This window comes from Glycine soja, chromosome 11 (assembly GCF_004193775.1).
Source record: "Glycine soja cultivar W05 chromosome 11, ASM419377v2, whole genome shotgun sequence".
Taxonomy (NCBI): Eukaryota; Viridiplantae; Streptophyta; class Magnoliopsida; order Fabales; family Fabaceae; genus Glycine; species Glycine soja.
Genome location: NC_041012.1, coordinates 50547900 through 50574214, shown reverse-complemented (window position 1 = coordinate 50574214; position 26315 = coordinate 50547900). Strand labels below are relative to the sequence as shown.

The 26315-nt window shown below is 29.9% G+C and overlaps 1 protein-coding gene and 1 pseudogene across 1 annotated transcript; one reads left to right on the top strand and one right to left on the bottom strand.

Moving 5' to 3' along the window:
• Positions 1-270: 270 nt before the first annotated feature.
• On the top strand, positions 271-7942 carry LOC114373646 (annotated as a pseudogene).
• Positions 7943-15302: 7360 nt separating this feature from the next.
• Positions 15303-18634, bottom strand: LOC114377023 (putative E3 ubiquitin-protein ligase XBAT31). The gene is made up of 8 exons (XM_028335393.1): positions 18144-18634; positions 17999-18058; positions 17836-17907; positions 17636-17757; positions 17395-17535; positions 17189-17296; positions 16741-16996; positions 15303-16158 (listed from the first exon to the last, which is right to left on the bottom strand). The coding sequence occupies exons 1-8, from the start codon at positions 18321-18323 to the stop codon at positions 15763-15765; spliced, it is 1335 nt and encodes a 444-aa protein (XP_028191194.1). The 5' UTR covers positions 18324-18634; the 3' UTR covers positions 15303-15762.
• Positions 18635-26315: the final 7681 nt, after the last annotated feature.

Below are 26315 nucleotides of genomic sequence, written 5' to 3'. Positions count from 1 at the left end.
TGCATGTAGATTTCTCGTTTGTGGAGTTTTAAATACGTATGTGCAAGACAATGGTTAATTAATTAGTTGCTCGAAAAAGGAAGGAATATTGAATCGTTACACTCCTGGAGCGAGGGCATCCGAGTCATTCAGAAATTAGTAGTTTTTATTGTATTTTATTTTATGACCCGTTAGTGTAACGACACAATTAATGATTGTGTTTCTCTTTATAGTCAACAGAGCTATAGAAAAAGCTGAAGAGAATGGCTATTGCCTATTGCAAATGATAAGCTTTCTCACCCGTTATGTCACTCTTTTTTACCCCATTCTTGCTCTAATATATTGGACTTGGATTTTACCAACAGCTAGCGTCTCTATATTCACAGTTCTTGGCAATAATTCGCAGTTTCTATGCATAGCACAGAACAACAAGGAGTAGACGATTCCTGCAGTCCTATCTAACATCTAGCTTAGATGGCCTTGTGCTATAAAAAATCAAGAACTAGTATTATGCAAAATATGGGTCAACAGGTACTTTTGACTGCACCATGCATGTTCGTTTTTTTGGAATTTTCTCACGAGTCCTGCTTGGGATTGATGTTGTTTCCTCTGGGATTTCAGTGGTGGGTCTGTGATAATTTCTGAGGTTGTGGGTTTGCATGCGTATTATATATATTTGATTTGATCAATACTTGGTTGTTTCTTTGTGTTTCGTTTCTTCTGTTATCTGTCGTCTGCTATATATGTGAATTTCTATGAACCTTTTTTTCGTTACAAACTTACAATTGATTTGATGTTAGGATGAGGGGTGGCCTCTTGGTTTACTGCAGCCAGTGAATGCAAGGATTGAATTGGTCAGAAACAGTGAGAATGGGGGGTCAATATCATTTAACACCTTACTCACTGGCTCTCCGTCTTCTTCTACAGATTCCTCATCAGATTTAGACACTGAGGTCAGTAAAACATTAACCAAAATTATAGTATATGGGTAACTTTTTCTTTTGTTTTTTTGTTTTATCTTGATCAATATTATTTCATCTGTTATGTTCACAACTACATTGAATTATAAGTCAATTGTAAACAAATAAATAAATAAATCTTTGATACAATATTTAAAATCGGGCTTTGTTGTTTTCATCATTTTTTGTATAAATATTTAAAAGTAATAAATGAAATGAAATAAGTTAATTTGTTTTTTATTTAAAAATCTTGAAATGAAAATAAATACATTTTCTTAAATTAAAGATACCTCACTAATATAATTATCTAAAATCACAAAAAAATGTAAACTTAACTCTCAAATATGTAAAAAAAAAAAATCTTATCAAAATTGAATATGCACATAATTAAATAAATTTCCCCTAAAAAAATAATTTTCAGAAATTATTTTTAATAGTTTTTATAAATTGTAATGACTTCTTAACAATAGGAGGGTTTACTGTATCTTTAATTATCATTCCTTTTATTTGTTCATTATCTTTTCCCTAAAATACCCGTAATTCGCCCATCCCAGTTTTTAACACCCCACCCACCTACACCTTCAAATGTAAGATTATAGAAGGTTTCTTTTAAGATCAAATAATTCTAGCAAATCGTCGGAGTCAAAGTAATAATGATAGTAATAATTCTCTCAAATGTAAATGTAAGCGTGATGACATCTATTATACTAGGAATATCGATCAATGAATCTGTTTGTTAACGATAATATCTATATTAATTATTCAATTATATTTTACTAATTGAAAACAAAGAATTTATATATAGATATGTTATGTCCAAAGTAAGAAAGAAACGAATTAAAGTTATAATCTATAAAAAAAATGGAATCACTTCCATATTACAAGTTCATTTTGTAATAAACTAGATCCGAATAAGATTATATATATGCATTCTCGTTATAAGAAGAAATGATTTAAACGTATCCCAATAATACTAAATTTACATATAATTTCATGCATCATTCCATTTTCATTTAAAAACAAAAAAAGAATGATTAGACCTATTTTTTAAAATCTCTTTCATGATTTGGAATTGTTCAATCCTATATACTTGTTAATATTAAACATAAAATTATTTATAATTAATTTTTTCAATTAATTATTCACTCCATATTTTTTTTTATTGATTCTCTATCTCCAAAATCACTATTTTCTCTCTAAGTGTATATTTGGTAAGGTGAAAATAAAATAGATGAAAATGAAAAGAAAAAATGAGTCTTGCAAAATTTTAATATTCATTTCACTTTTTTTTTCATAATTTTTCGTCTCTATCAAACATAACATAAATCTTAAACCAAAGCTTTTCTGTAGATGTAACACGGCCGGGAAGAATAGGAATTTTGTAGGCAGAGAAGAATAATTTTGGTTTTGGCGTAACAATTGAAAATAAATAAATAAAGTGTCGATATAATCGAATAATCGATAAGTGCTAGTACCAATTAATGAGATATGTTCCCGTTCCAGAAAGGGTCATGTGACTAGCTGACTCGATTAGAATAGAATATACTGTCATTTTTGTCTTTGTCCTGCATGCTTCTGGGATTGTTTATTTGTTCAGGTAATCAGGGTCGTTAAAAGTTAGAACTGCACCCTCTTTAAAAAAAAAAACACAAAACTTCGAATAGCCTTCAAGAGGATAATTTTTGGATACATAAAAAGTTCCTTAAACTTCTGTGCCTAAACTGTCGAGTGCTACATCGAGGAATTGGTGTTTTACCACTTCTCTGATTATCAAATAAAAGAAAAGAAGAGAATTGTGTGAAAATATAGTGTACATGTATGTTTGGTTGGGTGAAATTTTGTTAATTTTTTAACTTTTTAACGTGAATTTCATTTTTTTTATTTCTTGTTTAACAAAAAAATTTAGTTTTTTTATTTATTTATTTCACTCTATTTTATTTCATTTCATTTTTTGTGCTTCTTTTTTCACAATCATACTTATCGTTAAAATTCTTTTTTAGAGTGGAGATTAAAATTTACCTAAGAATGCATTTAGTTTAGAGGAAAAAAATAGAAAAAAAAATAAAGTAGAATATAAGAGATATAGATTTCATAGAATAAAGTATAAAATTTCTTTGATAAATTATTTTTCTTTTTTATGACAAATACAACCTAAAGAATGGATTGAAATGAATAGTTGGATGACATGTAGAAGATGGAAAGATTAAGAAAATGTTGCATGTAATAATTTTAAAAGTTCTTTAATGTGTATCAATCTTTTTTTAAAATTCTTAATTTTATCCACTTATCCTCCCTTAAATAGTTTAGGAACTGAGATTAAATTTAACTCAATTTTGAATACAATGTAAGCAAAAATAATCCATCTTAAGGGTGATTTTTTTTTTTTTGCTAAGTTAGGTTGGTTGCTAATTAATAGTATTATTTATTAAATGAATAAATAAATCAAAGCTCATTTTAATACTTTTTTCTAATTATTTATAAATAAAAAAAAAGAATTGCTAGTTACATAATACCTTATGGAAATAAATTTCAACAACCAGAAAAATTAATTATGTTACATGTAACGTAATAGTGGAAAGTTGCTTTATTTTGTTTTTTTGGTAAATAAGTTGCTTTATTTTGTAGTATAACTCTTCAACTACATGTTGTGAAGAAGAAAAAAACAAATCTTAAACTACATAGATAATAGAAAATAAACAGGTTAATTAAGTATTTATTTAATAATTTTTCGTTACATGAATTTGTTTATGCTATAAAATTAATTATTTATTGATTTTTAAAAAATACTATGATAAATTTCACTAAATAATTATAAGTTTCATGTACTCTTTTTAATGATTTTTTAAGTTCTACACTCCCACACGCTTTGATTATAAAAAAAGTTAAATATTAAAAACATATTCTCTAATACACGCTTTTAAACATAATTTTTTTATTGGTTGAAACTTATTCAACATGACAAAAATTTGTGAATCCCATATTATATTTAATAATTTTATTTTCTAATTTTATAATTTTTAATAAATTTCAATAGAAAATAAGTTTATAGCATTCCTCAAAAGTTTATATTAACGTATATGTATCACCAGTAATTAGTATGCGTATATATGATCAAACGTATTTTGAATTAAAATAAAATAAATAATTTTTTTTTTCCTAAAACTAAGCTGAAATAGATGTGCTGTGAAAATTTAAATCAATGAAGGAAATTATTAGTTGATGCATGTTACTAGTACTGAGCCTTATTCTCTTAATTACTTTTGTTCTTTCTCCAAAAGGGTTTGTTATCATCGAGTTTTGACTTTCAGCGGTGTATAAATTATACTTTTGGATGAGATTTGAATATTTTCAGATGAGTACTTTTGATCGATTTGTTTTTCTTTTTAGCTGAACAACGTCTAGGATGTATATAATTGGACCAGCTATTTTGTATATTTCTTATGTCATGGCCTTAATTTGTTTCATTTTATAAGTCGGTGCATATTTTGCTGTCAAGGAATATCTTACGACATTTAATGAGTTAAAGTGTGCTTTGAAACATTATCGACAACTATACTTTGTTTCTGTTGAATTTTCCTATTAAATTGGACAATAATCGAAATCTCCTTTTAGGTTGCATTAGGTGAGCAGTCTTTTTTTTTTAAAGCAATCTTCTTCTTGGTTTAATATGCTTCTGCATTAATTAAAATTGCCTATGATGGATCGTATATATGCCTACCTTCCGTATCCATTCAGTTCAGTAGATGAATTAATTAATTACCATAATTTATTGCATGAAGTTATTCAGTCACTCCTCTCACTGGTTTTAAATTAGGAAGTAATCCTATCTAAAAAAGTTTATATGAATTCGAATTTGTAGAAATGATTTATAACTTTCTTATTACATTTTGTAATGCATTTTTAATAAGTTTTACAGAAAAAACTATTAAAATGTGTTTTTGTAACTTATTTTAATTAATTTGTATAATTATGTTTATAAATAAATTCTCTTCTGACCAGAATTTGTTAAATAAGCATTTAATTGAATTATTTAACTAATCGTGTTTAATCAATTCTCTGATACAACGTTCAAACAGAACAATAAAGCTGCATAAAAAAAACAGAATTATAAAGACAAAAAAAATTACTAAATTAGTTCAAGTTTGAATTTTCCAAGAAAGTGTAGTTCATTTGGTTGAATATGTTTAGGGGCGGAATCACTTTTAGGGAAGGGGGCCTTGACCCCCTCTGATTTTTCTTCTTCTAAATTTTAAGTTCAATAGATTATTACTTATTATATTTATATAATTATAGAATCCCCTAATTATAGAATCACAGTTGAGTTTGTTCAAAAAAAAAAAAAAAGTAAGAATCACAGTGGAGCGAGCAACAGCGTGAATCTTGAAGGAGGCATCCATTTTATATATAAAAAAATCACTTTTGTTTTAAAAAAATATTATTAACTAAATTTTGTTACTATATAATTTCTTTTGTATGTTATTATATAATCTGTTTTTTTGTTGAATATTTTTTTTCTTCTAAACTATCACATTAAATACTATTTTTTTATTACCAAAGTTTAATTATTATAGAGTAAGTTTATGTCCCAACTTTTTAAATTATAAAATCACTATAAGCTTCAAACCTTTGGTGTGAACTAAGAGTGTAGTATTTAGGTATCAAACTTAGTGTTTTCACATAAACTAAGTGTATCTTATCAATTAAACTACACCCATTAAATTATTAATTTTAGTTTTTATATGATTGTTTTTAGGTCTTTTCTTTTTTTTCCAAACTATAAAATCAATACTAATCTTATCTTTTTATTTAGAAAATTTATTTAAATATTATATTTTATCATAATTTAGTTATTATATTATATTTTTTACTCTTTAAATTATAAATTATTTATTATAAAATTTAGTTTTTATGTAATTCTGAATATTATATTTTATTAATTATAGTTATTATATAATCAGTTTTTTTATAATTATATATTATATTTGCTAGATAAAATTCATTTTTTATGATTGCTCCCTTGTTATTTAAGTCTGGGTCCTCCCTTGTGTTGTAAACTCTTACTACCATATTGATTTTCGAGGATAGAAGAAAAGTTTAAGCTTAAATTTTATGTTATTTAATTATTATTTTAATTTTTGAAAACTATAATAAAGTTTATATTTTATAGTAATTTAATTAAATTAACGGAAGTTTTTATGACAAAATATTACACTATTAATTATTGAAATTTTAGTAGACAAGCTATTCAAATTAGACATAATTAGCTATGAATTTAAATTTGATACACATACACACACACACACTATATATATATATATATATATATAATATGATAGGACCGTTTCGTATATATGCCTACCTTCCATCAAAGAAAATTACAAGTTTATTCGAAAAGAAAGAAAAACTTACATTATATCATATTTCTAAAAACTAAAACTTCTATATATACTATACTAATTAGATACACTTCTATTTTAAATTAAGAGAGTATGACACTGAGTTACTCCAAGTTAAGGATTTTGGATAGCCTGATAACTCTGTTAAACGTTGCAACCCTTACAAATGAGAAAGTGTAATTTAAGTGATAGTTTGAAGATTCACTGAGAATAAAATTTGATGCCAATCAACTGCATCTTGAGATCAAACTATAAAAATATCAGAAATGTTGTATAAATTTTAATCAATACTGCAAGCCATTAAGAACAAGCTTAGTTGTGAGAGGGAAAACCTATAAATGATTTATACTTCTCCTGATGACAGTGTTCCTGTCTTAAAAATATCATCTATGTTGCAACTTTCTGTCTTTAATTCCTCACCTTCTTATATGACAGTGTTCCTGTCTTAAAGTTAAAAAGTTAATGTGTTTGTTGCATTTCGTAGAACAATGACCAAATTACTGGCTGGGCAAATGTAATTGCCTCTGGAAGTCATTGATTATCAGATTTAGAATGCAGTGCTCACTTGAATTCAGTTAAAGTGTGTTGGTCATTCAATTTATCTCCTATTAAATACTTTCACATTTGATTAAAGATTTGCGTAATTTATGCAATTTTTTGTTGCGAAAGTAGCAACAGCCAACAGAGATCATTCTTAACTTTTACCTACCATCTAGAATGTATCTGTAGATAGAATACTCACTAGCTAGTTAGTACATTGTAGTTTGTTGGCGAGCAATATGAAGAATCAATGCTATTTTAATTAAGCGCGCCTCCTTCCCTTTTCACTTCATGTGGTACTGTTCAACATTGATTGATGAAATTCATAATAGTAATTTGGGTTTTATGTCAAGGGCGAGTTTTAATATATATACTCATATATAAGTGAAGCATGGAACATATATATATATATATATATATATATATATATATATATGAAATGTCTTATGGACTAAAAATATATGTTTCTTTGATTCAGTCCACGGGGTCTTTTTTCCCGGACCAAAGTATCACACTTGGGAGCCTTATGGGTGTCTCTAGCATTGTAGAGCTGTCTAGAAGATCACTAAGAGGAACTAAGGCAGAACTATTAAAGAGTAAAAAGAAAAGGTTCAATTTTAGCTCATGGTCATGCTGTTTGGGCTCAAGGAGTAAAATTAATGAAGCTGAAAGCCAAAAAAAATCCACCATCTATTGGTCAATTTCTTGCTGTGGAAAGAAGAGCTGCTAATGAAAACAGAAGGAACCAAAGTCTTCCTATTTACGACCCTCATGATGAGCTTGCATTGGCTGAAACCAATAATATTGCAGAGCGAAATTCACTATTTATGAATGGTACCATTGCTCCCCCTCACTCCATAAGTCCAAGGCAGAGTATCGGAACAGAGAGAGAAAACAGGAAAGTGAGGCAACACAATAAAGGGTTTGGTTCACTTGCGGAGCTGTTTTCATGCATGTGTGGACAAGATGGCTTTGGCTAACTCCTCGTTATTATTTGGCATCAACATCTGCCATTTTTGCTTTGTATCTTTATATGTTACATTTGTTTCAAAGTTAACGTTAGATGTAAGTGAAATTTGTATCTAAAATAATCTTAGTTGTGATTTTACATTGAAATTGTTTTATTTATTAAAGATTTTAACGATTATCATTCAATTATAAATTACAGTTTAAATTATATTAAGATAATTATTTTTAAAAATTAATAAATTTATCATATATAATAAATTGTGATCAAATAATTATGTAAAAAATTTTATCCGTGCATAATCCTTCTTTTCTTTATTAAAAAGTGCAAAAATTGGTTCTCTAATGTTAAAATAAATGAGGACTTACTCTATGTTTCGCCTGTTAATGGATGATAAAATTTCAATATTGGGAGGGAGAGGAGGGGATCAGCAATCGATTAGTGTATTATGGATAAGTTCTAGAATTTTAGTTTCTTTTGTCCAAGATTGACTCTAATCCCTTAACTCATTATCACAAAATAACACAATAAAATGTATTAGGTCTTTTTATTTAGGGTCAAGCTCATGTAAAAAATATCTTTGTGATTTTTGTAATTTTAGTGAAAGACCTTCTTTTAATTAAATTAAGAAAATAATTAATTGAGGTAGGGCCAAGTTAATCAAGAGTCAAAGACACCGCCGAATAATCAAAGAAAAATACTGTAATGTTTTTTAGAAAGTAAAAACCTTCCAATTAACCCACAAAATTATTATTTTTTTAAAATTACAAAAAAAATAAGTCAACAAAACCCCCAAATGAAAATTATTCTAAAATTGCAAGAGAAAGATGTTGAAGAGAGAGAAAGCGATTTTCCCAAGGGGTATGGTTGATAACGGTTAAATATGAACTATTTTTTATAATAAAAATATGTTAAAAATATTTTTAAAAATATTTATTTAACAGTTATTTTTTGCTTAAATATTAGAAATTAATATTTTTCTTATTTATGACTTGTAAATATGAAAATGAGAGATTAAAAACAAAAAAAAAATCTAAAAAATATGAAAAATATAAATAAGGAAGATTTTTTGGCATCAGGCCCAATACTATTCCAATAGGTATAAAAAGGGAGTCAAGGCAAGGAGAAAAGACATTATCCCACACTACCCTGGAGACTCAGAACTTTCTAATGAATACATCTTAAGCCTATCTCAAATAGGAGAAATCCTTCTTTTTATGTCCTTTTTTCATTCCTCCTCCTCCTTAAATTTCTATACCCTTTTTCAAGTGTAAGGCCTCTTGTGGCTATGAGAGGCTAAACCCTTAGTTAGGGCTTAGTAGACCTAACAAGCCAAAAGATGTATTATACACTTCATATTTATCAATGCAAACAGGTGTTTTCTTTCTTATTATCCTCTCTTATTTCAATTTCATATATCATTCATCCTTGCATCATCTTTAAGAGTTAGGTGCTCGACAGAAGAAAGGTTTTGCATGCATCTGTTTTGGGAATTAGTCGCTCGACAGAGGATCATTTCTAATATAACTAAAAGGAGGGGTATCTTAATAAAATCATTGCTAGACATAGAGTGATTGCATTATGCCCATGCATCAAAGCAAACATCTAGAATTAAAACTTCATGTATTTTATCTATTGAGTCTTTGCAAAGACATTTGGGAGATAGATAGGTAAGATAGGCTTGTCATCGTGAGACATCAGGGGCAAGTATTCTAACAAATGTGGGTAGGAAAAAATTCACCAAATTGATAGAGAAAAATCTAAAATAATACATCTTAGACAAATAAGGCAAGCTAGGTCCCAACATTATCATATTTTGAATTGTCTTTTTTATCTTATCTTAATTTTTTATTTTTCTTATCTTATCTTTTTTTCTTCTATCTTTATCTTTATCATCTTTTAACTTAAATATTTTTATCTTTTCTATCTTTTTATTTTTATCTTTATCTTATTTCCTATCTTTCTTTATCTGTTGTTTTAAATTCATTATCTCTTGCTTGGAAATTGGGTTTGCATAAATCTAAATACAAATAAAGTCCTTGTGGATTCGACACTCGAACTTCTGAGTACTTTACTACTTGTGACAAAATTGGTGCACTTGCCAACTAGTTAACAATGGTATTTGAACACGTTGTGCGGAGGGCGTGAAACTCCTCATCCCACAAAATGAGGTCATCGTTTTGCTCAGGGTGTGCCTCTTTGGTGAAGTTTCTAGCAACAACGTTGCATTGCAAAAAGCTTAAGGTAAGTTTGGGACCCTTCCACTTAATCTAGAGCACAAAACCTTTCTATGTGGACGCGCGCACTAGATCACAGCCTTGGAGAATTAAGGTCTTCACGACGACTTTCACCTCATACTTCTTTGAGACGAGAGGGGGCCACAACCTCCACTGCATCATCTTCATCACCATCGAAACGGTGTCATGTCATTGGTCAACGTTTAAAGGAAAAAAGAAAGAAGAGAGAGAGAGAGAGAAAGAGGGGTTTTTGGAGAGAAAACGTAAATGAAATGAAAGTGGAATACAAATTTGCACATGGAGAGTAACAACCGAGCGAGCATAACAACTGAGGGGATGTTGTTGTCCTTGGACGTGTCGAACTCCACACCGACGTAGTTCGATATGTTGTCACCGACAGCGAGCATGAGGAGTAGGTCGTGGCCGTTGCTAAAGACGGAGAAGGAGAACTCCACAGAGAGGGATGTAGGGTAGGAGAAAGTGAAGGGTTCGTGGGGACTGAGGATGCCAGAGGAGGAAAGGGTGGGGCTGTGAGTCGCACGTGGAAGTCATAGTTTTTTACAACGACGACAAAGACAACGTGGGTGTCACTGAGGAGATAGATGTTATCAGGGTCTAAATTGGGGGGGTTGTTCGGTCGAAGAATGAGAAGGTTGAACAAGGAGGATTGAGAAACAGAGGATTATGTAAGGGTCTCTTTTGGATTTGACGGAGAGGCAGGTGAGGTTAGCGAGGAGGAAGAATACACAAAATGAGAGATGGGGCATATCTAGCTCGAAGACGCAGAGTGAGAGAGGTTGGTAACGTGTCACACATGAAAAAACTATGTTTTGGAATTTTAGAATGTATAGAATGAAAGATGAATAGAAGAAGAACAAGAAGATGATGGTGGAATTGAAATTGGGTTTTTTGACTTGTTATTCAGGCAAGAAGAAGAAGAAGAAATGGAAAATTCGGAAATTGTTCCATTTCTACCTGAGAAGATGAAGAAAAATGGAATTTTGTCGTACCTGACGATTTTTAATAAATATTAGCGATTTTTGAGTCGACACAAATCACACTATCAATTATTTAACGGACATGTCATTACTTAAATAACAAAAAAAAATTAAAACAAAACTTTTAAAATATCAAATAGCCCATTCGTAGGAAAAATTTAGCAGGAATTAAAGATAAAAGTCTTATATACTAGAAATAAAAAATATATTTAAAAAGACTATAATGTTTATAATGTTTTTTATATGTGTTTCAACAACTAGTTTAGAATATATAAAAAAAATATAAGGGTTTTTATATGTGTTTCAACAACTAGTTTAGAATATATAAAAGAAGATTAATTAAGGATTATTTAGCAGTTTTTAATTAAAATTCTGAACTATTTTTTTTCAATAACAAAGCATATTTTTTTACAGAAACAAAAAAACATATTATTCAGTCCACAAAATGTCTATAAAACTCCTCCAATAACCAAACAAGTGAATTACTCATCCTATTGTGTACTGTACGTGATATGTTCTTAACTTATCCGGATTCATGTGAATAACCACTTTGATTAGATAGATCCAAAACTGAAGGTTATGAGATTCTTAATTATTTCCATTTTAATACTGCAAAAGGCCACATGTGATTCTGAATATGACTCATTCTCCAAGATATTTCTTCCTGCAACCTGTCGGCAGAGACCGTAGTAAGTATCTTATAAAAGATAAATGGCAGTGACATCTTGTATATTCTTGTTTTTTTTCTTCTAGGTTTATAAGTATTTTTTTGGAAGTAATTTTATTCCAGATAAAATATATACAGTTCCCTATATTTAATTCTTCTAATAAGAGTTTTTATCATGTATCAGTATAACTTTGGAATTCAAAATTTGTTTAAAAATAAATGTATATCCTCTAAATCTAAACTAATTACTTATTAGTATCTTGTAATTTTTCTTTTTTTATACGTATTTTTAAAAATTCTAATAATCACATAAGTAGTAAGTATATAGTAACTCCACTTGTCATTTTTTTAATAATAACTTATAGTGAGTAATGTCAATTTTGTAAACAAATATTCACGTCAAGAATGTTGTATTTCTCTATTTCATTAAAAAAAAAGGGTTGTATATATTTATTGTTTCATTTAATCGTACAGATAAAATAAGAGATAAAAAGTAAAAAATAAAACTATTATTCAAATTAAAATATTTTTTAATTGACAAAATTGTAAATTTGATCCCTCAGTTTATTTTCAGTTTCGGATTTAGTCTTTCAGTAATTTAATTCACGAATTTGGTCTTCTATTTTGTAAAATCGTGCAATGTCAGTCCTGTAGGTTACAATTGGACTTTGACGGTTAATAAGTGATATTAACTGTCACGTGTCACATTCTTATTAGATGATGACTGTCACGTGTCATGTTGTGATTGGATGTCAACTCCATGAAAGATGAAATGTATTGTTATTTTTATTGACCAATCACAACATGACACGTGACAGCCATCATCCAATAAGAACATGACATGTGACAGTTAACATCGCATGTTAACGGTCAACGTCCAATTGTGACCTGTGAGATAACATTACACGATTTTACAAAATAGGGGGACCAAATTAGTGAATTAAATTACTGGAGATCAAATCCGAAACTGGGGATCAAATATGTAATTTTGCCTTTTTAACTAAAAACCGAAGAAAAATATATTTATATTGATTTTTTTTCATTTTAATACGGTAATATCGGATAATTTTGTAAAATTTAAAATCTTTTTTAATTTCTTTTCATTAATAAAGAAAAAACTTATGCGGGTCCTTTTTTTTCTGTCTACATCCTGTAATGGAATTACACTTTGCAGACACTTTTAGCAGAAGTTTTGTCATTAATTGGATTTCAATTCAAAAAATATTACATAAATCACGAAAGGAGAAAGAGGAGTGGCAAATTTCCTGTTTAAAACAAGTACTAGTATCAAGTATGGACGTATAACTTCAAAAAAAAAAAAGTATGGACGTAGGTATAACTTATAAGTATATATTTGTAAGAATTTATAGAAATAAATGTATATTTAAATATTTTAATATTCATCTTCGTTTATACTTTCATATGTTATTTAATGTCTTAAATTTTTTTTAAAAAAATACTACTATTATACATGATCCATGCATGTAATAATACAAATGAATTAATAACGTTTCGCACATCTTATGTGTGCATGAATAATATTCGTTAAAAAATGGTTAAAATATGAAAAAGAAGATGATAAATATGTTTTAAAAAAAGATAATAATAAATATTTTTGTTATCACAATAAATTTAGATTTATAACCTCATATAGAAATAATAATAAGATTATCTTTTTATTTGCTTTTTTTAAAAGGCGATTGTCTTTTAACTTGTAAAATATTAAATGTAATGATTTGTCGAGGTCTCTTACTAACTGGACCTCCTTAATTAGTCCTTATTATATGTATGTGATTCTTTTTCTTTCGTTGAATAAAAGTCAATTTTTTTATTTTAAAAAATCGTGATAACATAAATTGAAACAAAGAATAGTGATTAAGTCGATTCATTTGAATTAACTCATCATAGATCAATGTGTGTTAGTAGACTAAAATTTTACTAATTTGGCTCAGTTTTGGAAAAATAGATATATAGGCTAAACAAATTGGATCTATGGGTTATATACTATTTAAAAATTTAAAATTAGAAATGATCAAATTAGACAAATTATTTTTTTGTATAATAATTAAATTAATAAAATATATTTAATTACTATGTATAAACTAAAATAAAAATATTTTATATAATCTTATCTAACAGTTATATACTTATATTAAACTAATTTGTGTACTGTAGCTAGCATTTGGTCACATCAAGTGCGACAGGTATACCCCATATATATATATATATATATATATATATATCAATAAATATTATTATAAGATTAAAACAACAATAATTATTAAACAATTAATAAATCGGGTCTAGTCAACTAAATACTAATTTTGGTTGGTCATTATTTGAGATCGTAGTAAGATTTTCTTGTTGTTTGAGGAATAAACAAATCTAACTAAGTTTTCATATTTGGTTTGTGTTTTCACAGTAGCCTTGTGAATGTTGCTCAATGGTTTAAGTTATGACTGAGGCAATGAGTTGAGTTCTCCCGAGTAGGGTTCGTTTTAGGATTTTTATCTTTAGGCCAGGTCATTTTAGTCACAAATAGAAGGGGATAAAATCCCTATACCTTGGCAACAAATTTAGGGATATAAAAGTGAATTCCTATCATTGGTATTGAAATATCTTAGTCAATCAATAGCTAGTCACGTATTTGGGTTGTTCAAAAACAAAATACAAAATAAGATAATTATTGCTAGATTCTGTACAAAATATTAAATATTTTTTTAAAGTAAGAATCGAATGTAATTATAAAAAATTTACAATAACTCACATTTTGTTTAATCAACTGATTTATATTTCTTTAATATTTTTTAAGAAACAATTTTTAAAAATAAATTTTATCAATCAATTATTCATTCATTTTTTTTTAAAAAAACATTATCGCTTGTTATATAATCATAATTGATTATAAGACATCACTAATAACTTCCTTGTCAAATAATTTTACATTTTGATAATTCAGATTGAGGTGGGAGTTAGAACGTAGCCCTCAAAGGACAGGTCAAACACGTTTGCATCTGCACCGCAGCGTATGGAGAAATGACACATGCACTGGCCATTGGCCATGCATGTACTTAACTTTCCTTGTTTGTTTTTATACTGTGTCTCTTTCCTATTTTCAGTTTTTGGTGTGAAAAGTCCCAACAAACCCGGTTGGTATATGTGGTGGCCACCCCAAATTATTATTAGACCAAACACAAGGCTTGAGGGTATTCGGTATTCAGTCATTAGATCAATGATAGTTTCACGACGCCAATTTTACGTGTCAACATTACGTTTTATCATGTGACTTCCCCAGGAACCCAGCCAAAAATGTGACGCATGACTTCATCTTGTCCAAGTTTCTATTATTTGTATATGAAACAAACTAGATTTATACAATTTTTTATCAACAAGTTATAATAAAGAGAAGAGAAAAGAAAAGAAAAAAGTATATAGTAAAATGATTGATGAAATGGGAAGAATAAAAAGGTATATGATATAGCTATATTTATATATATTAGCCGGCATGCTCCTAATCAGTTAGTGCAGTAATTATTTTACCCACGGAGACATGATCACATGACAAGCAACAAAAGGCTTTTGTCTTTCTCTTTTGTATCTTATTGCTTATATCATATCGGTACAAAGAAATAAATCAGATGCAAATAAGCAATACACTTTCCCATAATATTATTGATTTATACTTTTGAGAGAAATTATTCCCACTTTACTGGGATACGTATGATAAAATAACATAAAATTATTGACGATGCCCAAAATCATCGACGCAGGTGATGCTTCTTCATTCTCAAGTAATAATAATACTACTACAACATGACATCCCCTTCTCTTTTTTTCCCAACAACACTTGGTACCTACCGCGAACTTCACTTCAACTCACTTTGCTTATTTCCCAAAATTACATAATATTCCTTTCCCTTTTAACTTTGATTTTTGCCTTGCCGGTTAAGCACCTTTGTAGTTACCGTATCTTTGCCAATATGGAATCATTGATTACCACAAGTAATTGCAAATTGCCATCACTGTTTATCAAGCCACTCTGCAGCAATCCTTCCAGAGCTGCGGCTACCCAATTTCCCGAATGAACTAACACTAGATAGTCCCTTGAAGCTGCTGCTACCAATGTCATTCAAGTTTCTAAGTTTCCTTGATGACTTGCTCAGCTTGGAACAGTTGATATCAACACTGTCTTGATCAGTTTCATCGTGGCATTCCGTCTTCACAACAACAAGTCTTGTTATGGTGCTTCGACAAAATGGACAAACTGGTGGAGTAAGACAGGCAGTGGCAGGGTTGGGCTTGTTGTGGCAACACAGGGCTAGTGTGCATTGTGCACACATCTGGTGGCCACAGTTCTGAACTTCAATTGTGCACACCTGCTCAAAGCAGATGCAACATAATTCGGATTCACTAACCTGCACAATATCAGATCCCGCAATCAGTATGTAGTTTTTATTGAACCTACAATTAGAGATATGAATATAATGATTCAAGGAAAAGGAGAATATGTTTCTCTAACTAGAGTAATGATGGCAAAGAGGATGCCAGGGGGATAAAACTATATATATTACACACCATGGAGAGAAGAAGGATTTCACTAGGCAAAATAATCAATCCCTTAGCCATGATTAATCCTTTTGCTTAAATCTCAATAATTCAATTCAAATTCGTTTTTACTATTTGGTTGTCCGTAAGTTCTCATAGAGATATTTCGTGTGTCCAAGTACCAATATTTTCACAGTTGAAAAAAATTAAAAGGGGCAGGGGAGAAACTGCGAGTTTATGCAGTATTGGACAGCTTAAAAAATTGATCAACATATCATTATTATTTTTTTTAAAAGCACACTAGTGATGTTTGAAATTTTCCATCATTTTAAAATTGTTCCATGAGATCCTACTATTAATCTACTTAATTCTAAGTAACTATCCATACTCTGATTCAATTCAATTGAAAAGCACAAAAAGTTGGTACGTACATGCAGAGGGTGAGGAATTACCTCAGACGTATTATCAGCTACCCCATCAGAATGAGATGGAGATGGAAGAGAGTAAGAACTCCCTTTCAATATGTTTTTCTCTCTTTCTCTGTTTGCATCCATCAAGGCCTGCTCTAATAAAGCTTTGGCTTCAGGATTAAGCTCACTGATGAACTTCAATGGAGACGGCCAGACAAGAGGTTCTGCAGATGTAGGATTTAGCAATGATGCACAGGCTCCATGTTTGTGTTTAAGGGCAACCATATATGGTATACGCCTGCATATACACACCCAATAAGGGATGAAATTATCATATCAAAGATTTTAGAATGACTCGGATAAAATAATCAACAACCAATAAGACACACAAATTAAAATTAAATATGTCCAGATATGTCACTCTAAGTCTCAAACCCAATATTCCCTTTTTCTGTATGGTAAGAATTTGGGCTGAGAAACAGAAGTATACCCAGATGCATCGCGTTGAAGACGATCTGCACCCCATGCCAACAATTCACGAATGCAATCCAGAGATCCTCCTCTAGCTGCTAGATGAAGAGGAGTGCTCCCAGGACAGCTGAAAATAGCAATTGGATTGATTACTCCACAAAAACAGAAAATTAAAACTCATAATCAGATTCAATCATTCAAGCCAATCTTTGATAGATCATTTACCCATATCCACCAGTTGAAGCACAAACAAGAGCTCCACTGTCTAATAGAATATGTACACATTCAGACCGCCTCTGACGAGCCGCCAAGTGCAATGGCGTTGCACCTTTTCCATCTCTAATATTCACAAACCGAGCAAACCCCCTGCAATCAATTCAAAAAAACACTAAAAACTAATAACATAAAAAAAAAAAAAACAGAACAGCATCGAAATCAATACTGAAACAGAAAAAAGGGGGCAAACCAAGAAGCAGCCACTGGACTAGATTGAGCAGCGGAAAGAATAGCCTTAAGGCAAGAAGAATGGCCGTAGTAAGCGGAATAGTGTAAGCAGGTTCTCCCGTAAATAGTATCAAACATCAAAACCTGAAAATCACACGCATCAGTTTTCCAAATTTCATTTATATTATTATGTCAATAGAGCAATGAAATTGAAGCATTTACATTAGCTCCGGCTTGAAGAAGCTTCTCCACACAGGCGATGTTCCCGTGCATTGCTGCCAACATAAGCGGAGTCTGAAGCATTCACAAAAGAATGAAGGGTAAGCAAAATATACCATTTTTTTTATAAAAAAAAAAAGGGAAAAACTTAGGTAGAGTTAGTAACCTGTTTGTGGCGATTTAAAACATCAGGGTTAAGAGATCCATCTAAGAGCCTAGACAGAATCTGGAAGAAAGAAAAAGAGAAATGTAAAAAGAAGAAGAAGTGAATTTGCGTGAATAGAACGCGTGAGAGAAGAAAAAGAAGGGACCTCGATCTGGCCATTGGCTGCAGCAATATGAAGAGGAGAGTGGCGATCGTAGAGAGTTGTTTGGTGCAAGAGAGAAGGGTCGGAATCCAAGAGAGTTGTGACAATTTGAAGGTCGCCGTGCAGCACGGCGGTGAAGAGGCCGTGGTCATGGTTGCCACTGCAACTCAGGCTCTGACCCATTATTACGATGGGAGAGAGGTGAAGAATGGGTTTTGTTATTCTACTTGTTCTTAACCTCTTGTGGGTTTGGTTTGGCTGCGCCACCTGAGCTGGTGGTGGTTATAAATAAATGAGTCTTGACTCAGACATTGAAGTTGTAAGTTGTAAGGTGTTGTGGGAGACAATGGCAAAGGTTTTAGAGAGAGAAGGGGTAGCTTAGCTTAGCTGACCGTGTCAGTGATTAGCAGTTACTGAGAATGACTTCGGGCAGCAGTCAGATTCCGCGTAAGCCTGTTTGGCTCCGCTACCCAGATAAATGAAATGAGATAAATACATTGCACTGCCTCTTCATCTTATTATCCAATCCAACAAGCTAGAGGGTCCCCCCTTCCCTTCTTTTTTTTTTTTCCAACACCATCAATATATTTTAAATTCATTAAAAATGATAGGTTTCAGCCTCATTAGTCATTGAAAAAAAATAATAGATCTCCGCATAACATACATATGGAAATGATTCAATTTTAACTTAGGAATATTTACTTATAACACTATTGAAATTAATTATATTAAAAAAATTGGATAATGCGGGACTAAGCCAACAAAAAGGAAGTTACACATATAACAAATTAAGTTCTCTAAAATATCAGAAAACTTTTACAATTTAATTGATGCATAATTTTATTTTATCTATAGATAAAATTTTATAATAATTTACATATATTATTTAACTAATTAAACTAGATCTCTTCGATTGCTTGTGCATTTGAACTTATGAACAAGCTCATCTTATTTTTTCTTGTATAAATCTTTTCTGATAAATTTATCCAAACAAGTTCACCAATAAAAAAAATCTTTAAATTCAGGGTTGCTTTTTACTATTTGAGATTTATTGGCACTATAAATTGTAGTGTAAGTAGCTGTAATATTCCAATCTTCCAACGCAGCAGCCTGTGGGCGGGGAGCATTTAGCGATTATTGGGGCAATTTTACAGCACCTTTCTCTTAATAATTTGGGCACCTGCTCTATCATGCAGACCAATTTATGAGACATGCATGGATACCTTTCATGGTATGTAGCAGATAATAGGTGGCTGGAGATTTCAACACCACAATATTCCTTCACCATGGCTGCCTAAATGCTCATCCTCATGTACCACTTGATCAAGTCATTATTATATTGACTTGATGATTGACCTTAATTAGCCATATTCTTGGGAGAAGGCAATTTCTAATGACGACTTAGCTAAACATTTGGCATCTGATCTATAGATCCCTGTATTCATGCAATTCTGTCTTTTGTTTCCTTTCTAATCGCGCGCATGTTCTGATTATAACAAGTGTTTAGATCGTAGATTTGTTGTCATTAGTACCATTCATTCACAAAAACAAATGGGTACGTGCTAGATTGACAAAACAAGTGTGACTTAGAGATATATATGCATTGATAATTGCAAGATTCGATCGATTTCATTTCAGTATATACTAATAATAATAACTATACGTTCCCCCATCCTAAATCTTAAATTTATTATTAATTCAAAACTATTATTCACAATTGTACAATTGATTAGTAGTCAATGCCCATACAAAATAAGAGTAATAAAATAAAATCATTTATATTTATATTAGATTCTAGCTATTGTTGTGGAAAAATTATAAAAAATACTCATTTTATTAGATTTATTATTTATATTAGGCAAATAAGAATAACTAGTGTTTAAATTGACTTAATTTATCAAGAAAGTTTAGTTTACTTATTTGAGTAGAATGTGTGATCTTCTTATTATGTTTAATTTTTATGAATATAAAAAATTGATCTAATTTTTTTAAGATCGCCGTGAATAAAATAAAGGAAAATACATTACATAAAACTTAAAATAAAATCTGAAGCGGGAAATATATAACTTGGTTATAACGTTTTTAATGATTGTATGATAGATTTAATTATCACATTTTCTTCTGACATTATCTAGTTAAATTATTTACTTAGCAAATATATTTTTTTACATTTATATTGTTCACGATTTTTTTTTTGAAAATTTTGTTCACGATTATTTATACAATAAGCATGAAGAACTTCTTATAAAAAAAAAATTAAGGCCACGACTACATTTATGCAAACAACATTTTGCCATTCATTGATAATATAAATCATCAGAATACTGCAAGAAATCAAAGCCCCACACGAAAAAAAAAACACAACAAAAAGTCACAAAATTAATAATGTAAAAAAGAAAGAATAGCATCAACACATACATAGTATTTTAAACCAACATAGGCAAATAATATTTATTTGACATATCAACTGCTAAATAATTTTTAGATGCCAAGTTTAACTATAATTTGATATAATGAGTTAAATACGTTTGGTTAATTAACTCTTTGTGATCGGATCTTGTTTATCTTTAAATTAATCATATAAATCGTACAAAAAAAAAATTGATACGTCTATATGTCAAACGAAATTGATGGAATTCGTAAAAAAAAAAAAATTAAGACAAAAGATATGCACCTTAATTTCGTGTGTTGTTAACTTGTTGTAGATAATTTTTAAGTCCGTGTCTCTCTCTAATATATATAATTGGACACGTTAAACTATGTGTCATTCATTTATGTAGTTGTAAAGTCCGTTCTATATAATTACATATACTATATCATTGATATAATTCACGAGTAAGCATGTATATAAAAAGGGATCAAAGTCAAAGAAAAAGAAAGGATCAAAATGACTAAAAGTTCGTATTTGAAACTAGGCTCCACCTGTTCCCAATTTGGATGGAACTGACTGGTGTTTTTATTTATTTAAGGAGAGGCGAAATATACTTTACTACTTTAGTTATCAACAACGACCTTTCTTAGACTCCCATAAGATGAAATAAAACTGAATTCCATGGAGTATATAAAATGGATCATAATTTGGCTGCTGCAGACACCGTTAAGTTTAATTTTCTTTCTTTTTTTATAAAAAATAAAATTATGAGTTTGATTTTTTTTCTACACGCTATAATATCAGTTGCTCTAAAAGTGTCATTTTTTTGGTTAAAAGTATTCAAAAAGTTTCTGATAATACTGGCGAGGATATAATTTTGCCAAAGACCGGAGATATATAACCCTGCTATTTTTTCATAATGTTCCTAACTTAAGTCACTAGAATTGTCTCCCATGAAATATATGTTGTACTAAATAATCAGCAAACATACGGAGATATAACTTTGATTGGTTGGGCAAATGTTGTTAAAATAAACGAAATAATCAGCTACAATTGACGATCATATATTATTTCTACCACAATTAATTGATGTACATATATGTTATACTAAATAATCAGCTAACATACGGGAGTATAATTCCAGTTAATTGAGCATGTATTGTGTGAGTGGTTATAAATACCTTATGCTTATTTTATTTTTACGCATAAAAAATTTAATCAGCTAACATATTGCACGCTTACCTTTTACTCTTCACAAATCGCACCATATTATGCTAATACACGCCTGTTTTTCATTTTTATTTGTGTTCCCCAAAGGTACGTAATTAAATCTAGAGCAACTATATTCACTTTCCACTATTTAGTATTTATTACACGTGAATCTCCTACTTAAAATTGTATTTCTCTTGCTTTCTCTAACCCGAAATTGTTAGTGACGATGTTAGTTTTTTTTTTGAAATACAAAAATAAGCGTTACTAATTTAGCCACATACACTGAGTAATTTGAAATCCCTAAATCTCCTCTGCTAGGATTTGCAAAAACCAGAACCATTAGTGAGTTTAGTGTGCGTTGTTTTGACATGTGAAAGGAGGTGCAGAAGAGGTGACCTCCAGAATTGGGTTGCACATGTGAATTATGCATGTTTTGATGATGCTGAAAAGAAATTATTTGATAATTTCAAGACATAAAAAAGGGAGAGAATGTGAATGTATGAATACATGATTTTGATGATGCTAAAGAAGAATCAAATAATGTTGCTTCAAAGGATAAACATTTCTTCAAGATTAATATAAGGTTGTTTCAACAAACAAAACTTTACTTCAAGATTAACTCAAGATCAAGTCTTGCCTCAAAACAAAATATTTCCAAGACATCTAAGACTTTGGTAATCGATTACCAGACAATGTAATCGATTACAAGAAGACAATTTTGCAAAATATCTGTTAATCGATTACCAGATATTTGTAATCGATTACCAGCAACGGAACTCTTGAAATTCAAATTCAAAAGTCACGACCCTTCAAAATATAACTGTGTAATCGATTACTAGTGAAAAAAATTCAGAAAAAACTTTTTGAAAAGGCACATCTCTTCAAATCATTTTGAAAAGGCACGAAGAGCCTATATATATGTGTGTCTGACTTCAAAAAGTAATAGGGAGATATTCCAAGATAACTTCATTGCAAATGTTCTCTCAATAACTCTTAGGTAAACACTTGCAAATCTATGAATAGTTAATCCAAGAACTTCAAATTGTACTATCCACTCTAAAGGAGAGAAATCTTTTTGTTCTTCTTAGAAAGTCAATTATAATCAAGAGACTGGTTGTCTCTTGAATTGTGAGTTTCCTGAACACAAGAAAAAGAGATTCCTTGAGTGTTCAGAAGTTGTAAAAATGATTTTTACAAAGATAGTGAAAAATTTCAAGTGGGTTGTTTGAGGACTGAACGTAGGCACGAAAAGTGGTTGAACCAGTATAAATCGAGTTTGCATTTCTCTCTTTTCTTATCTTATTTATTTTATTACAATCAATTTTGTCTTGCACGTTTAAAGAACATTATTAAATTGATTGTTGCTTCTTCTTCTGCATTTTGAACCTATCATTAGAAGGAGGTCAAAAATTTGTTAATGGGAAATTTTGAAACTAAATTCACCCCCTCTTAAATTATTAGACTACTTATCCAACAATACATGTGGTGGTCGTTGGTGGTGGTGGTTGTCACCATTTAGAAGTTGCATGATGATTGTCGGTGTTACTGACAGCTGTCATCCAAAAGAGGATTACGCACAATCTATGGTGGTTGTTGGTGTTGGTGGTCATTGTTGTTCTTATTCGAAGTATTGGTGGTGGTTGTCGTTCAAACACTAGTTGCACTCCAACTAACATTGCCAAAAGATCCAACCCTTAATTGAGACATTTGTTCAAATACCTTCAAAGCAACAAAACAACATTAAAAATCTCTTCACAAAAAAAAAAAAAAACCTTCTTGAGTTGGGAAAGATAGCACAACATCACAACCCAACAACACCTAACAATACCCAATGAAAAAAAATTAACTCAACAAAGAAACACATGTGAAGAAATAATAATCGCACCACATGAAAAAAATTAAATGCACATGAACAAAAAATTAGCACAGATGGACATGCTTATTCATGATGGAGATGTTTACACATGAACTTCAACCCAAAATACTTCAACATGAGCTTCTACTTTCAATGTCTTTAACTTTTTCATTTTCAAAAACTAAGAAAGGTCTTAGCTTTTAAGAGATTGTCCTTAAATTAAAGAAGCATGTGCAATACACATGACAAATTTTCATTAACGAAAATCAAATTGTGATAAGAAAGAGTTCAATTGTAATGGAGTTGCAAAACTAATAAGATTTATTAGAGGGATAATTTATGGAGGAGGTCACCGTATAATAAGTAGGAGGGGATCGTCGTATAATATGTATTAAATGAAAGGAAAGAGAGTGTAATTTATTCTTAAACCTAATATAAAAGTGATTACTATGATATAGCATTTTCGTGGGGTTAATGTATGAAAAATTATATTTTTGTAGTGAGAATGATATTAGCATATATGTCCAAAGTCACGTAACTAAGGTTTCAGCCATTTAACTTTTCAAATGAACCTAATCTTTCAACTTTATTCTAATCTTTTCTTCTATAATAGGAAAGCCATTGCTTGAAGAAAGAACCACGTTGAAACCAAATTTCCTCAGGAAGTAAACTTTGACAAGTTACCTTGCCTTCGACCCCCGTGGCTTCATCACACAAGACAAGTCCTGATTAGATAGATATATTCAGTTTGTGTAGTTGAAAAAAATGAAAAGTGGAAATGAGATTTATTTTTCCCCTTCAGAAAACAGAAGTTGTGACTTGTGACACATATATATAGCGAGCGAAAACAAAGTTCATTTAATTTTTCTTATATTAATTATGTATTCATTTTATTTTTCTTACTGAATAAATTACACATGATCTAAATTAAGAAAAATAAAAATATAATTAATGCTGTAAAAAAATATAATTAAATCTTTCAATTTTGATCAAAGCTAAAGCATAAGCATCGCGATTCAAAAAAGAAAAGATAAGAAAATGCACCGGGGTTGATTTTATGTTCAATTTAAAAGTATATTTTATATAGATATCTTCTTTTTGTAAAATCACGGACATCTTTTTATAAAGTAATCTTCGTCGAGCCGAAAACATTTACAACATAGTGCAGTTAATTCTCGAAGTAGATTTTTTTCCTATACTCAAATTATTGTTTAAAAAGAAATCAAGCATACACTACTTTCACTTTTAAATTATTATATATATATACCTTTAGTTACATACAATAATAGTACATGAAAACTTTTCTCATAAGACATAAATACATAATGATTCATATGATTTCTTTTTCTATTTATATCTCAGTTAATTAGTATTGTCCCTTATTTTTAAGTTTAGACCGCAAGAATTTTCTACAAGAAATAATCTTCTTCGATATTAGAACATTCACAATATTATGAAAATAATTTTTATGGTGTTTTTTTTTCATACAGAAAGCTTGCAGCTGAAAATCTTAGTTAAGAGAAAGCATGTATCGCTTAAATTAATCACTCACTCATTATTTTATATTAATGTCAACCATCAACTTTTTTTTTTACAATATTTATGCATTTTTAATTGACACCTTTTAAGCTTGTCACGCTTGTTTCTTTCATCATCAAGTGGCAACTGTCCACAAGAGGATACCCCTCTTATCTCTAGCGATTTACAAGCACACGCACCAATAAAATAAAAAATAAAAAAATAAAAAAATAAAAAATACTCTCTTACTCGTTGGTCTATGCTTTCACAATTTCATAAGCATGTATAATTCCAACCAATGGTCACTGTCATCGGTCATTGCTGGGCCTGTGTAGGGCAGGTATAATTTCATATAATTTCATTCGATAACTGTAGTTTTTTTATTGAGATATTTGATAAGTTCACTTAGATGTTATTATTAGCAACAACTCACATATCATATTCAATTAACTAAGTTATTCCTCCTTAGTATTAAAATGTCATTATTTAGTGTCAAAAGTCTGATTATATTTTTGTGATGATATGGAATTTTCGAATATTTCTACTCTTTTTTTCGGTTCAACTAGTAGTACTCAACTTTATTGCATAAAGCTAAGAAACCTTCATTGCATAATTGATAAATACAACTTGACAGGATTTCAGGCCCATGTAAGTAACGTCATGGAATTAAGGATCCCTACGTAGTTTCTGTATCAGCCTAATAAGCAAGCTCCATCCAGGTAAAAGATTTAGACTTTTTTTATATCCATTCCCCTATTTTATTAAGTACACTACCCTTTAGTTTTTCTTTTGATTTTTTTTATCATAAATGCTCCCTATACCAAAAATACCCTTATATCATTATTCCAAAAAATATTTTTTTTAAATGATGTTTAAATTTTTTCTTCCAAAAAGTACATTCCACAATACAAATTTTAAACATCATTCTAGAAAGTATTTTCTAGAATACAAAATAATAGATTCCAAAAACGTACTTTCTAAAGTACTATTTAAAATTTTTGTATTCCACAAAGTAATTTTTAGAAGTAAAAGAATCTAGGCATTTGTGAAATTTAATAAAAAAAATACAATCATCTTAGTAAAGTGACACACAAAGAAAACATTCTAATGTGTTTATATCTCATCTCTTAAACCTCTAATTAAATTACACAACATGTGCAAATCATGTATGAAGATTTGAAGTTGGTAAACACTTTTCCTAGTTTATGGCAAGAGAATA

Excerpts from the sequence above, each read along its gene's own strand:
- LOC114377023 (XM_028335393.1), bottom strand. The coding sequence starts at position 18,323 with ATGGGTCAGAGCCTGAGTTGCAGTGGCAACCATGACCACGGCCTCTTC. Across the intron at positions 17,758-17,835 it reads TTCTTCAAGCCGGAGCTAAT|GTTTTGATGTTTGATACTAT; the intron begins GTAAATGCTTCA and ends TGTGATTTTCAG. Across the intron at positions 17,536-17,635 it reads AGTCCAGTGGCTGCTTCTTG|GGGGTTTGCTCGGTTTGTGA; the intron begins GTTTGCCCCCTT and ends AATTGATTGCAG.